This window comes from Drosophila albomicans, chromosome 3 (genome assembly GCF_009650485.2).
Source record: "Drosophila albomicans strain 15112-1751.03 chromosome 3, ASM965048v2, whole genome shotgun sequence".
NCBI classification, from domain to species: Eukaryota; Metazoa; Arthropoda; class Insecta; order Diptera; family Drosophilidae; genus Drosophila; species Drosophila albomicans.
In genome coordinates, this window is record NC_047629.2 from 17737717 (window position 1) to 17751360 (window position 13644).

Sequence of the window (13644 nt, forward strand, 5' to 3'; positions counted from 1 at the left end):
GCGTTTGCGTATTTGTAGCATTTGTTAACTCTTGCCACACTGCAAGCAAAAACAGATAAAAAGCTAGCTTGAATTCTCAAACGTTGAATAAGTATAAATTTTGTTTATCCAAAAATGGCGAAAGCTGGAAATCCATTCAATATTCTGCGAAATATCTACCACAATGAATTTCAGTGGTGAGTGCAAAAGACAATATAATTCCCATTCAAAACAATTCGAATGCCGCATTTGTGTTTTCCTTCTTGTTCTGTTTACATAACCAAACTTTTTGCCCATTTCTTTGTAGGATGTTGGTGAAGAGTTTCGGCATGTTCTTTCTTGGAGTTCGCATTGCCAAGGAGTTTGTGGGTGTGGAGCTGATGCCGAGTGTGATGCCAGCCTAGTGAAATAATTAACCAAATTCGCCATGTACAAAAAATAGGGCAGTTAACTAATTATAATTAAAAAAAACCACAACAAACGAATTGTTTACACAGCATTTCTAGTTTCTACTAATGATTAGCTCCTTAATCTTCGACTCGTCCGTGTCAATCTCATGTATCAAACTGTCCGCTAACACGCGTGGCGTCATCTCTCGCTGCAGGAAATTGGCCACAAGTTTCCTGCTCGGCACAGCGCCTCCATGGGCCAAGATCTCTGCACGATATTTCTCCCCCGACTGACGATTAAAGGGATTTGCCTCAAAGTATGTCTGCCAGATCCAAGACGCAATCGTTTTAGATACTAGATACGCATAGTACTTGGCTCCGTAGCCCACCAGGTGCGAGAAGCGCAACTGCCAAGCCGTCTCCTCCACATAGGGCAATCCATAATATCGTTGCTGCACCGCACGCAACGTCTCCGTTGTATTCGCTCCCTGCACCGCCATGTCACCGTGATACGTCTGATCAAGAGCAGAGTAGAAGACTTGGAGCTGGGTCTCGCTGGCGGCAAACAGATGCTTCGAGGCACACAGTCGTTGCAGCATATCCTCCGGGATGGGCTTGTGCGTCTGGTAGTGGCGGGCAAAGGTGCGCAGCACACGCGGATCACTGGCAAAGTACTCCATGAGAACACTAGGCACCTCGGCAAAGTCTGTGGCACAACGCGTGCCCGTCACATGTTGATGCTCGGTTCTCGCCAGCATCGAGTGCATCGCATGGCCCATCTCATGGAACAGGTTGTCAAGCCGCGCTGGCGATAGCAGCGTTGGTCCTGTCCAGCGTGGCTGGGACAGACCCAGCATGACGACCACAATGGGCAGCTGATAGCTACCATCGGCCAAACGCTTTCCGCCTTGAATAGTGAAGTGGCAATCCTGATTGGGTTTGCCGCTGCGCTCGAAGAAGTCGCAGTAGATGTAGCCGAGGAGTCCTTCCTCGTCATGCACCACGGCCAGCTTGTGGATGTCGCTGTGCCAGCTCTCGCCCGGCTCCATTTCAGCGGTCTGTAGTCGCACACCGTACAGTGAATGCAGCAGATTGTCTAATCCTTCCATGCAGCCTCCCAGCGAGAAGTAGGGCAGGAACTCGTTGGCCTGCTCCTCAAGCGATTGACGCTTCAGCTGCGTGGTAAAGTACGGCGTATCCCAGATCTCAACCAGCGCATTCGGCTGTCCGCTTTCCTTACGTTTCATGCGAGTCATCTGAGCAAAGTCAGCGTCGGCACGTGGACGCAGTTGCTCCGTCAGCTCGTCGATGAACTGGCGCACGAGTTCAGGACTCTCCATAGTGCTGCCATTAAGGGCACGATGCGCATAGGTCTCAAAGCCACAGCTGCGCGCAAGTTCGTTGCGACAGATGAGCAAATCCTTGAGCAGCTCCTCCTGGCTGTCCGAAGGCTGCAGGTACAATCGGTATGCAGCCTCGCGCATTTGCACGTTGGCAGAATTCGTGCTGAGACCAGTGATAATGATGTTGTCGCCAGAAGTGGGGAAGCTGAAAAAGATTCAAGGCGTTAACAAAGCTATTAATTATTGGATTAGTCTGCTCACTAGTGGCGTATCTGCTCTGGAACGGCGCGACGGGGCAACACTGTGGGTTGCGCAGCGCCATTCATGAATTTCTGGCCCAGCTGCAGTATGTAGTCATTGAGACGCACAACTCGCAGACGTTCCTGCTCCGGCAGATGAATGCCGCACTGTTCGAAGTCAAATAGGAACAACTTGGCCACATGACGATCCACCTCGCTGGTGTGCATCGAGTCACCTTCATGGACCACTTTGCTGAGTGCCTGATAAAGTGGTTTATGCGTGTTTAAGCTCTCCACAACGCCACAAATGCTGATGCACGCCTCCTCGGCGGCTTGCATGTATTTGTTCTTGGGATGCGCGATGCGCACAAATTCTGCGAGATCGGCCACCTTGCACAGCGAGTCGGAGAGCTCATCAAAGATGTCCACCATCTTGCGCTGTCTTTGGCTGGAGGTGGCCTCTGCAATCAGCTCCTGTGTCGAGTTCTCCACATTCTCGCGCAGCAGATAGAAACCATCGGATGAGCGCAGCTCTTGCATGCGGAACAGACCCTGTCAATCAATATAGACCATATATGATAACTCACTAATTCTCAATAGTTTATACAATTTACTGACCACATCGTTGCGCGCAAAGTTGATTCGCTTAGCCGGCGGCGCATTGAATGCTGTGGCTAATGGAGACCATGTGGTAAGCAGCCTCTGTGTGCGGCAGCGTTGCAGCAGCGCCTTTGTTGTATTTCGACTTAATTGCAGCATTTTCATAATTTAAATTAGTCGCTAGCCGAATATTACATATTCACAGAGCGCAATCCAATCAGCTGTTCCACGAGAGAGCAAGATAGAATGTAAATACCGCTCACTGTTGGTGTTGAACAGCTGCAAGCTGCAGTGTTGTCAAAATACAGATGATTGAACAGTGCTGCCAACTTGATGAAACAATGCAGGTATTTGTTTTGCACAGGATATGTATTTACATATGGGCAATTCTCTGATGTCGAATGCGACATTTGTACGCATTCAAACTGAAAAAAAACATGTGCCAAGACATTATTTTAATTTTGTAAAAATTGAAACTTATAGCTCTCGGTTAGCACTATAATTGGTGCTAAGATGGATTTTGGGCAATTGTTCGTTTTCAAGAAAATTGCAAAAATGTTGCGCATTCGCACGCGACAAAAACAGAAGTTACTTTTTCAAAAACCAGTTCAAGCACTTATTTCAGCGAAACGTGATGAAAGATTTTAATGCAATTAATTTTAATGTATTATGCATATATTTATCTAAATAGTGTATTTGGTTTGACTTTAAAATATTAAGTTGTCTTTTTTTAAATTAAATTTTAATCACTGTCGCACGCGACATGTCGCACGCGACATTTTTTCCATCATACTTTTTATGCTGTTTTTTTTTACTTTTTAAGTTCATTTGAAGAGCATATGAAGCATTTTCATAGTTTTTTAATAATATTCAATATATATTTTTATTTTCAACTGAAATTTCATACTTTAAAAAATAACTTTAATAAAGGTAAACAAAACGAAATATATTCATAACATGTACATAAGAAACATAATTAACTATTTTAAATTACATCATTAATGTCAAAAAATTTTTTTTTATGAATATGCTGTTCTAGTAGATTTCATTTGTTGGCCATTTCAGCAAAACAAATTCATTTGGTTTATACCCGGTATACTGTGCACATTCATTCTATCATTGTTTTTAATGACAAAGTCTCAATTGGCGCTTATGACATGAAATTTATATTATTTTTTGCACATAAAAAGAGTATGCATCATCTACACTAAAAAAAAAAATAATTTAACGAAAAAAAAAAAAAAAAATTTTTTTTGCCATGTCGCACGCGACAAACTTTCAAAAATTCTTAAAAATGAAGTTGTGCTTATATTCATCCAAATTTTATTTTATTATATTTGGTAGCAAAATATGTGTTTGGACACAGTTTTGCATGCTCAATGGACAAAAACTTTAGATGCACTCATAACAAATGCTGTTTTTCACTGTCGCACGCGACAAAAATAGAAGCTGATTAGCTGAAAAGAAATTTACCGTTATTGGCTACTGCATCATTTCTTTTATATATTTTGTATATTCCTTGGATATTAAACAAGATATTAAATTAAGGGTATCAATGCATACTGACTCCCTTTAAGGAAATGAATCAAAACAAAACTTGCAGTAGAAATGTTCAAAACAGAACTTTTGCTCATCTTCGACTTTGTATTGAAATTTTTCAAAATGTGTTATGAGTAAATGGAAAAATCGTTTATATTAGTTAAATGTAATATTTTCCCTATAAACAAATGTGAAGAAAACATGCTTTTATAGAGTTTGAATTTTTTGGCGCCGGTTGCACTTTCTAGAGAATTGCCCATATCTTATTATAATTTATGTATAATAAAATACTAAACTTAATTATATTATTTGATGAATTTAAAATATTAAATTTACAATTAGAGGTAATGTGAATATGAATTAATATGAATCTTACACTGCAAATGGATTTCTATTTAATTTAACAAAATATATACATTTTGAATATCTCATTATAAATTACCTAATCTGTAAATTGCAACTTAAATTCTTTATTGAATTAGTACTGTCATGAGCATTTGACACAAGTGATTTCCAACACTGGCGGTTTATTTTAAAAAATTATATGCGTTACAAATGGAAAGTAAAAGAGCAGAGAGATTTTGCAGCGATTGGCGGAAAGAGCCAGCACCGTTTTCTCCACCCAATCCTCCACATAGGAGAAATTAATAAATTTAATCGAGTTAATGCCTTGACATCCCATCGAGGCCCCAATAATGCCCGCCATATAGCTTTGGCATATCAATGGCCCACCCAAATCGCCTGGACACACTTGTCCCTCGTTAATAGGCTCCGTACAAATGTTGCCCTCCTTTTTGAAATACTTTTGTTTCTTACAGTGTTGCGGTGGACGAATAATCACATCCAGAAACATGACTTCATCGGCATACGGACCGTGCTGTAGGATCAAAATTATTAAACTAAAAAGATGAACCACAAACTCAATAAAAGTACCGGATACACTTGACCCCAGCCCATGGTGACACATTTCATGCCTTCCGTCACTGCCAATCGTTTGCGTTTAATGACTGGTTTCACATGCCGCAGATTAGCGGGAATAACAGTCGTCAGTTGCAGTATGGCTACATCGTTGATTTCATAGCGACGATAGTGTGGATGCACAACGATCTTATGGACACGCCGACTCTCATCTTCGTTATATCTTTCCAGACGCTTGAGTGCCCCAAAGATGACCATCAATCCACGCGGATGCATAATGGATTTGTGGTTACTGCGAGCAGAAACGAATTCCATAGATTTCGTAGAAATTGTTGCCTTATGGATGCTTCACTTACTCTGTGACACAATGGGCGGCGGTCAGAATCGTTCGACTGCTCGTTATGACGCCAGTGCAGAAATGATTGTCACCATGGAAGCTAATGTAGTTCAGCGTGCGTATGGATACCAAATTTCTGACAAAGACGCCATGCTCCGGCACAATGCCCCCGGCAATTAGCATCTGGAACTTGTCATCATCGGACTGACTAAAGGTGCCACGAGCACCGTCCACAACAGCTCCGAATTGGATGGACAGAAGCACACAAAAGATTAGCTGGCAGTCAGACATGAGAGCAGAGCTTGCTGGGATTGAGTTTCGACAAACAAAACAAATACGAATAGTATAACATTTATTAGAGCAACTCGCTCAAACTACAGATAAACAGAGAGCATATATTTATTTCTACTTTAAAGTTGCACACTTAGAGATTTTTTGGAAGTCGCACACACATACACACAAATTACATAGCTGGGCTAATTACGCCCCCTGGGCGTGGCAAACAAATATATATGACTGGCACAAAGAGATACAAATTCAGATACATCTAGTAAAGGAGTATGAGAGAATAACTAACAAGTAGTAATTTGCTCATTTGGATATTGTTGCTTGTCGCGCTTTCTTTCCATTTGTGTCTCATCATCATCTCATTTTCGTTTAGGCAACTTGTAGTTGGTGGGCGGATGCAGCTTTAGATGGTCAAGGAACACCGGTTGCATGTCGGCACACCACGAAATCTCCTCACGCACTCGCACCGGTCCATCCTTACAGGTTAGCCAATAGGTGCTCATGAGTCCTTTGCCCTGTAAAGGTTAAATAAAGTCGATTTAGAGTTGAGGTTGTGGTTAAAATTATTATTAAATTAGTTATATTTCGTTTCAATTTATTATTTTTGACCAAAGAAAATTAATGAAATGTTTCCCCTAAAAACAATGCATAAATAAATTAATTAATATTTAAATTATTATGTTTTGATTTTTAGTTGTTGGGTCAAGGATCATGATTATTTATAAGTATTTTAATAGATTTGTATCAGAATAATTATTTTCAAATATGGATAATGAAACTCAAGGTAATGATTACTTATTAATTTTATCCCTAAAAATCTTACATTTTTTTTTTTTAAGTAAACAAATGTCTTTATTAAATAATGATATCTGGGATTAGCTTCTCGATTTTATGTTGATATGAAATAACATTGCTGACATTCTTTGCTTACTAAAAATAAAACAGAAAGATAAACTTCTATACTAAGATCCCCAATTACTCCTACGCTATAATTTATACTTCAGCTGCGACTGTTGTTTTTTTGCTGTAATACAAACTTAAAGGCTTTCTTAAATTACCAAAATTAATCGTTTGGGTTGAAAAAAATCACAAATTTTGAAAAAACTTGGTATTATTTAAGTATTCACCTTAACATCGATGAGACCTCGATGCTCGGTCTTAAAGCCACCCACTTGCTGCAGTGCCTCGTGCATCTCCTCGGTGATATGTATCTTTTGAGCCTCGCCGGTGCTTTCCATGCGCGATGCGGTGTTCACAGTGTCGCCAAAGAGACAATAACGCGGCATCTTGGTGCCCACAATGCCAGCGACAACGGGTCCGGTGTGGACACCGCAGCGTATTTGAACGAACTCATCGCCAGCGCGAGGGATTCGGAATACGGAGGAGGCGTCCAACAAATCAAGTGCCATTGTTGCAATCTCGCTGATGTGCTTGTTGCCTAGCGGGGTACGTGGTGGATAGGATGAAGGTAGAGGGTTGGAGGAGTACAAACAAAACATATGTTTAAATATTCTACAGTATAAATTAAAGAGTCACAACCACCAACAAACTCAAATTAGGCTGCGGCGGGTCGTCGTCGTCGTTGAGGATGAGGATGAGGAGGGTCAATGCTCAATGTGTTTTTTGGGTGACAGCGAAATTTGCATAAATTACCGTTTTTCACTGGCAGGCCCGAGGCAACCATGTAAGAGTCGCCAATGGTTTCCACTTTGTACACATCATAGCATTCGATGCGTTCGTCAAACACGCGATAGATTGAATTGAGAAAGGTCACCACCTGCCAAATACAAATTCATCAAGTTCATTGTAATAGGCTTTAATAGCAGACGTTCCCTGCTTCTCCTCCTTCCTCTTACCTCCAGAGGCGTGCATTCAGCGGCGATTTCAGTGAAGCCAACAATGTCGCTAAAGTAAATGGTCACAGCCTCGTACAGCTCCGCAGGCACCTGTTCCCATTCGACACAAAAAAGAAGAGATTTCGAATTAAATACATCTAAACATGCACCTCACTCACCTGTTGCGTCTGCTTCAATTGCATTGCCACACTGGGTGGCAGCATCTGGAAGAGCAGCGAATCACTTTTGCGCTTCTCACGCTTCAACTCTTTAGCCTTCAGCGACAGATTCAATGCATATAACTGCGATAAGCAGGGGAAGTTAATATGAATTATGGGACATAAGCCCAAAAATGTCGAAGAAAGGGACAAGAGAGAAATTTGATTTAAGGCTAATTATATATATGAGATATATTTAAAGTTGTATAAATGATATAAAATAGTGCATATATTTCAAAATTTAACTTCCCCGATGAAATGGAGGAGTTGACTGCTTACCTGTATCGTTGCAGCCGCATTTTTGACCAGTATGATTATGATTGGAGAGACTAGGAGCACAACAACAAGTATGGCTATGCCAATTGCCTCTTTGCGATCGGCCTCCACAAGTGTTTTATCCACATATTCCCTGCAATTATTGTTAATTTTATATTATGTTCTAATTTAACTGATAACTGCTAAAGCGATAATTGTACTCACTTGATTAGACCCCGCAATGCTTTTTGCAAAATTCTCAAATCATCCGTATAATTGTGCATAAATTCATTGTATTCAATGGCACTGCGCTCATCCAATAATTTGGGCTTGTTCTTTAGTACTATGTTGTTCCTGCATAGAAAAATAAGTGTGAGTTCTAACTTTGCCACGTTAATATAATTCCCAACTGTTCCTTACATGTTCTTAACGCGATGAAACTTCTTGGTGTTGGTAATGTTCATGTACATGGGCTTTAGCATGGGCGCATAATTCAGTGTCGAGTTGATCATTTCCCGTGCCATGAATTCATAGCGGACATAGGAAACGAAGTTTTCAGCTGTCAGTGAGCCACGTCCATAGTAGCGTATGCCAAAAGAGGTGGCGATGTTCTGGCACTCTATGCTCTTCAGCAGATTCTTGAAGCCAACTAGATAGCTGCAAATGAAATAGTAACAGAAAATTAAATCGACCATAAAAAAGCACAAAACCAACCGCCAGACACCGCTGTTATCCGTCTCCTTGATTTGTTCATTCAGATGATGCAGCAGTCCACGATTAATGGATGTATACCAGTTCATTACTTCGGTAATGGAACTATCCTCAGGTTCGGTGCGCACACGTTCTCTAAATTCATTGAGACGATTCTGAAACTCGACACGATTCATCATGACCTCTTTGTCGTCCTCATCCTCATCCTCGCTGGCGGTTGGTACACTAATCTCGCTCCAAGTGGTCATGTTGTTCAATGCATGATCCGTGTTGGCAAAGCGTTGTGTCAGATTGGCACTGAGGAAGACATAATGCATTTTGCACCCATTGTGTTATTCATTGTCATTGACTGCCATAAAAGGACACGATGACAAGTCAACTCAGCTCAGCTCAACTCACCGCTGCTTGCTGCCATTGGTGAAGATGTAGAAGGCCACCTCGGAGCGTTCGAGTTGCAGTCGTGTGACAACTTTACCCAAGTCTGTTGCAATCGTCACCTGGCGTGGGTGTAATGAAAGAGATTATCACAGTATCTACACACACTATGCGTGTCTGTGTGTGTGTATGTGTGTGTGAGCGTGTGTCCATTTGCGCAGTTCGCTCCTAGAAGGTATTCTTCCCCAGTTAGGAGTGGTCTTGATTAGTTAGTCGTTCGCTTTGGCAACGCATTGAATAATTCATCAAAACTTTTTTCATAAACTTGGTAAATACCGCTGGAAACGAACCCATTGTTTATTATGTAATAAATATCATATACCCTGTGAATTTTTTGTTTTCCTAGGTGGCTTTCAAACTTGTGGCTTAATAATGTAATATTTTTATAATCACCAAAATATAATTCTGCAATTTAGAAAATTAAAGTCCGCTATTTGTTTGTATTAGAAACAAGGAAGAATCAGTCAAGTATTTATAATTTATTTTGTTATTAGTTGCATTGAATTCATTTTATGATAATATGTCCTGATTATTATCAATGGATTACAGTAAAAGCAAAAATAATTTTATTTTAATAGGAAACTGTCACTACTGTTTTAGTCCTTACGTTAAAATAATATAAAACTTGACATATTTTAGTTTGTTTTTATTTGAAAATCAATAATGAATATTTAGTAATTAAAAATGAGTTAAAATTTACCACTGAAAACAAAGTTTTGTTGCATTTCATATGAAGTTCATAATATGCACATTAATTAGCAAAGATTTAAATAAAAAGAATAGTTATTAGAGTTATTAATTGAATCTGGATTTTACTTGCAACCACACGAAATGTTTATCCTTGAACTTGCGGCGAAGAAATGAACGTTTCTCTATAAATCACTTCTCATTTTAATATTCTTTTCAACAACTTTCTTCAAGCTACAGTATGCATTTTTCGAGTAGTTCACTCGACATTTTGCAATGTTTTGCATTGTCAAGTACGTGACCTAGTTAAAGGGCGCTCTTAAGTCGGTATTTCCTGTTTGCCACAACTCCCTTGCCCTCCCCAAAGTACACACCACCTCCCTTAGCGCACGCTGCTTACAGCGGTAAGTGTAACTGTGCCAATGCATATTTTGCTTATCAATTCAAATTCACTTTAGCATAAAGCAATATTTTCATTTTATTCATTTCACTTTCATATTTTGTGTGCGTCTTATTTGCATTAAGCGTGGACAGGCGTGGCCTTGAGAGGGGTAGTGAAGAGATGGGAACCGCAGTGAAGGGAACAGTTCCCCACGTTCTCTCCCTTGGCTGGGAGCTTCAGAATTTCCTGAGTGCTTTGTCGTGCTAGAGGCTCTGTTCGCTCTGTTCGTTCGCCACTTACCTGAACAAACAAACAAAATATTGCCAATTGCGATATGTCCTCAATTCAGCCGAGTGTCCTGAGCTCAAACATTCCCATGGCTACATCTATTTGCTGGTCAAGTGAGCATTCAACGTGGAGCCTTGTCGCGTACTTGGCGTATGATTGAATTTCAGCAATATATTTTAATTACGCTTCAAAGCACACACACACACACAGACACATTTCTCCATCTTGTTGTTTGCTCTGCTTTGGAGACTTACCTGCGTCTCGATGTCGGCGACATCGGCCCTGTACTCCAGTATCTCCTGCAGGGTTAGCGATGTTTGCACAATCAATGCCAATATTGGTATAAATGGTAGAATTATCATCTGCAAAATGTATACGCACTTTCAACTCTCGCACTCTATTCTCATTTCTGTGTCTGTGTCTGTGTCTGCGTGTAAGGATGTTTCTGTGGGTCTGTCTATGTGATTAGTCTTTATCGTGGTCCGCGCTAATCGCGACACTTCATTAGAGAGACGCACGTGACCAAATGGGCGCGTGTTAATTAAGATGCATACTCTCTGCTAATTTATGTAGTGTATTCCCCCTCTCTCTCGTTCCCTCTCCTCCCTCCCCACTTGTCACTCACCTGCATCAGCTGCAATCGTCGTCCTGTTTTTATAGCCGGATTGCGTGCTGCGGCACTGCAGCATCTGCCGCTGCCGCCATTCGAGATATCCTCGGAACTAATCGAGCGCACAGAAATTTTATCGAGTTGCAGATTATGATGGGTGTGTGTGGGCACCAGCAGCAATCCACTGGAGCCGCCGCTGCCGTTGCCACCGCTGCTGCGCACAGCAGGATGATTCGATTTGCAGTTGCTAATGTTGATCTTAATGCATGTGGATGTGGCTGCAGTTGCCGATGCCGATGCCGTGGCTGATGCCGATGCGGTGGCCGATGCTGACGCCAACGTGGTTGCATCCATTGCCGTTACCGTCGCCGTCTCCTTGCTGCTCCGCTGCATCGTGTGTTGTCCCAATGGTCTGTGCGAATTCAATTGGCGAGCTGCTCGACCATTTAGCATATTGAGCACATTGGGAACGCTTCATAAACCCAAACGTTTATGGCTGCATGAAGCGAGCGAGATACATAATTGTGTGGTTCGAGTGGTTCGGATAGTCTGGCTGGTTCTGCTTCTGGGTGGTTTGGGTGGTTCCTCGACTCGATACGATTCAATTCGATTGTGACACTTGTGGAGTTTCCCGGTCTCTATCGTAATGAGAAAGGCGCGTAAAATAATTGCAAAAACGGATAAATAAACACATATGGGGACAGAGACATCGCGCAAAACGGAATGCTTACAGTCCCCTTCTCCTCTCTCTCTTCGTCAGTCAGCGCGTCATGTCAGCACCACAAATTTGATGGATGAGCAGTCGACGCGCTTTGTGGGGAAGAAGAAAGGGAGGGAGGGAAGGAATAGGGAAGCGAGTATTATTGCACTGTCCAAGGATTTGTAATTGAAAGCACATTGTGATGGTTGCGTTGACGAACGCTCGCTCGATGGGAAACAATGCCGAGTAAATAAAGGATTATTGCTGCTAAATACAAGTATCTCAACTGTTTTGTGCAGTGTAGCGTGGCGTTGGGCAAACAATTTCCGCAATGGTCTTTAGCACACACACATATCCTTTTAGCTGGCTTGCTGCTCTTCTTGTTTACTTTTCACACACTCATCAGGCGCATTTATTGATTAAACTTTTAATTGCGTTGACAAATTGTCATTGAGGGGTGTAAATAATCACATTAATGTCAGGAATCATCACAACAACACAATCCCTATCCGCAAGCATAAACTTAAATGCATTTAACTTGAATGTGCCATCAACGATACCATATTTTCTATGAATTAACACACTGAATGCAGCATAAAAATCATTGTATTATTTACGCGTCAAAAGCGCACACATAACCAATAAACAATAAATATTATTATTTTTATTACCACATTAAATGTTCGCGCAACGCACAAATTCAATTATCTATTTCGGGGAGCAAGCACTTAAATACCGTTAATACCGTGTCGTGTGTCGCGTGCCTCAGTGAGGAATGCAGCACAAATTCCCGCGAGGAGCTCACAATAGCAACTGAACTTAAACCTGTTGAGTTTCGTACGTTTATAGTCGTTTCCACACACATCCTTTGGGGAGGTCTCTGGGTCAAATGCCGCCCACAGGACACCCACATATGTTAACCGACTGTTAAGTGATGCAGGTGCTTCATATGACTTATTAGTTGAAAGACAAAAATATTATTGCAAATTTAAGTGACAGTCAACAAACACTATATTTAGGGTTCATATTTTGTAACCAAATTGTATTCCCATGTCCTTATTTTCCATAAATTGTCATAATTTCAAAAGTGTCGTGTAAGCGCGCTCAGTTAACAGTATGTACTGCTTGCTGGACTGCTTCTCAACTGCTTGGTGCACTGCTGTTAAACGTGTCAAGGCTGCCTGCTAAAGCTGTATTTAATAGAAAGCTGATTGCTATGATGAGGACACAGAGTGCTGTGGTTGTTGTTGCTGCTCGCGAACAATGCAAATTCCAATGGTTAACTTGATCAACGCGTCGTATGATTAATATCGGGCCATTAAATTGAGTTATTATAGAAAACGTACGACCTGGTCTATGTAATTCAAATCGACAGCCATTGTCACGCCTTTTTTTTTGTGTGTGTGGCTTGCATGAGATCATCGGGCGATAGATACACTCCATTGTCGCCTTTAAAGAGCGCCCCAAGCAACTAAGACTTTCCAAATCGGCCATTTGCATAACTAGCTGTAAAAGTGTTTAAAACATTAACAACAACAATCGCTGACGATTGGCTGAATTCGAATCCGCAAAGCGTAATGTTATTCGAAACCACGAAAAAACAAAACAACAAAATTATATACAAAGATAGATGCATAGAGAGGAACGTCGTCGAAGTGGTAACAAGAAACCAGTTCTAAACAGTAGAAAGAGCGCAAAAGCGCTAAAACAGCGCGCACCAGCCAAACAAACGCTGCTGTTGGTCTTGGTCGGGGATGATTGGACGATTGGACGTTGGCAGTACCATCATTGGGACCACCTTGACGCTCCCGCTGCTGCTCACTTTGTCTTCCCTTCCCCTAGCCACATAGTTGAATTGGGATCGGGTAACTTTGAACTCGGTTGGCTAGGT

The 13644-nt window shown here is 41.4% G+C and overlaps 4 protein-coding genes across 4 annotated transcripts; 1 reads left to right on the forward strand and 3 right to left on the reverse strand.

Moving 5' to 3' along the window:
• Window positions 1–14: 14 nt before the first annotated feature.
• LOC117566979 (uncharacterized) lies at window positions 15–464 on the forward strand. Its single transcript, XM_034246642.2, has 2 exons — window positions 15–176; window positions 287–464. Exons 1-2 carry the CDS (start codon window positions 115–117, stop codon window positions 381–383), a joined length of 159 nt encoding a protein of 52 aa, XP_034102533.1. The 5' UTR covers window positions 15–114; the 3' UTR covers window positions 384–464.
• Window positions 52–2795, reverse strand: LOC117566975 (mitochondrial intermediate peptidase). Its single transcript, XM_034246637.2, has 3 exons — window positions 2569–2795; window positions 1973–2502; window positions 52–1916 (listed from the first exon to the last, which is right to left on the reverse strand). The coding sequence occupies exons 1-3, from the start codon at window positions 2713–2715 to the stop codon at window positions 482–484; spliced, it is 2112 nt and encodes a 703-aa protein (XP_034102528.1). The 5' UTR covers window positions 2716–2795; the 3' UTR covers window positions 52–481.
• A 1788-nt stretch (window positions 2796–4583) lies between these two features.
• Window positions 4584–5708, reverse strand: LOC117571284 (chymotrypsin-2-like). The gene is made up of 3 exons (XM_034253350.2): window positions 5364–5708; window positions 5023–5299; window positions 4584–4966 (listed from the first exon to the last, which is right to left on the reverse strand). Exons 1-3 carry the CDS (start codon window positions 5633–5635, stop codon window positions 4622–4624), a joined length of 894 nt encoding a protein of 297 aa, XP_034109241.1. The 5' UTR covers window positions 5636–5708; the 3' UTR covers window positions 4584–4621.
• A 57-nt stretch (window positions 5709–5765) lies between these two features.
• Window positions 5766–11506, reverse strand: LOC117571283 (uncharacterized). Its single transcript, XM_034253346.2, has 12 exons — window positions 11069–11506; window positions 10698–10805; window positions 9051–9148; window positions 8655–8948; window positions 8361–8597; window positions 8166–8294; window positions 7965–8094; window positions 7647–7769; window positions 7489–7578; window positions 7286–7409; window positions 6760–7070; window positions 5766–6147 (listed from the first exon to the last, which is right to left on the reverse strand). The coding sequence occupies exons 1-12, from the start codon at window positions 11504–11506 to the stop codon at window positions 5992–5994; spliced, it is 2238 nt and encodes a 745-aa protein (XP_034109237.1). The 3' UTR covers window positions 5766–5991.
• Window positions 11507–13644: the final 2138 nt, after the last annotated feature.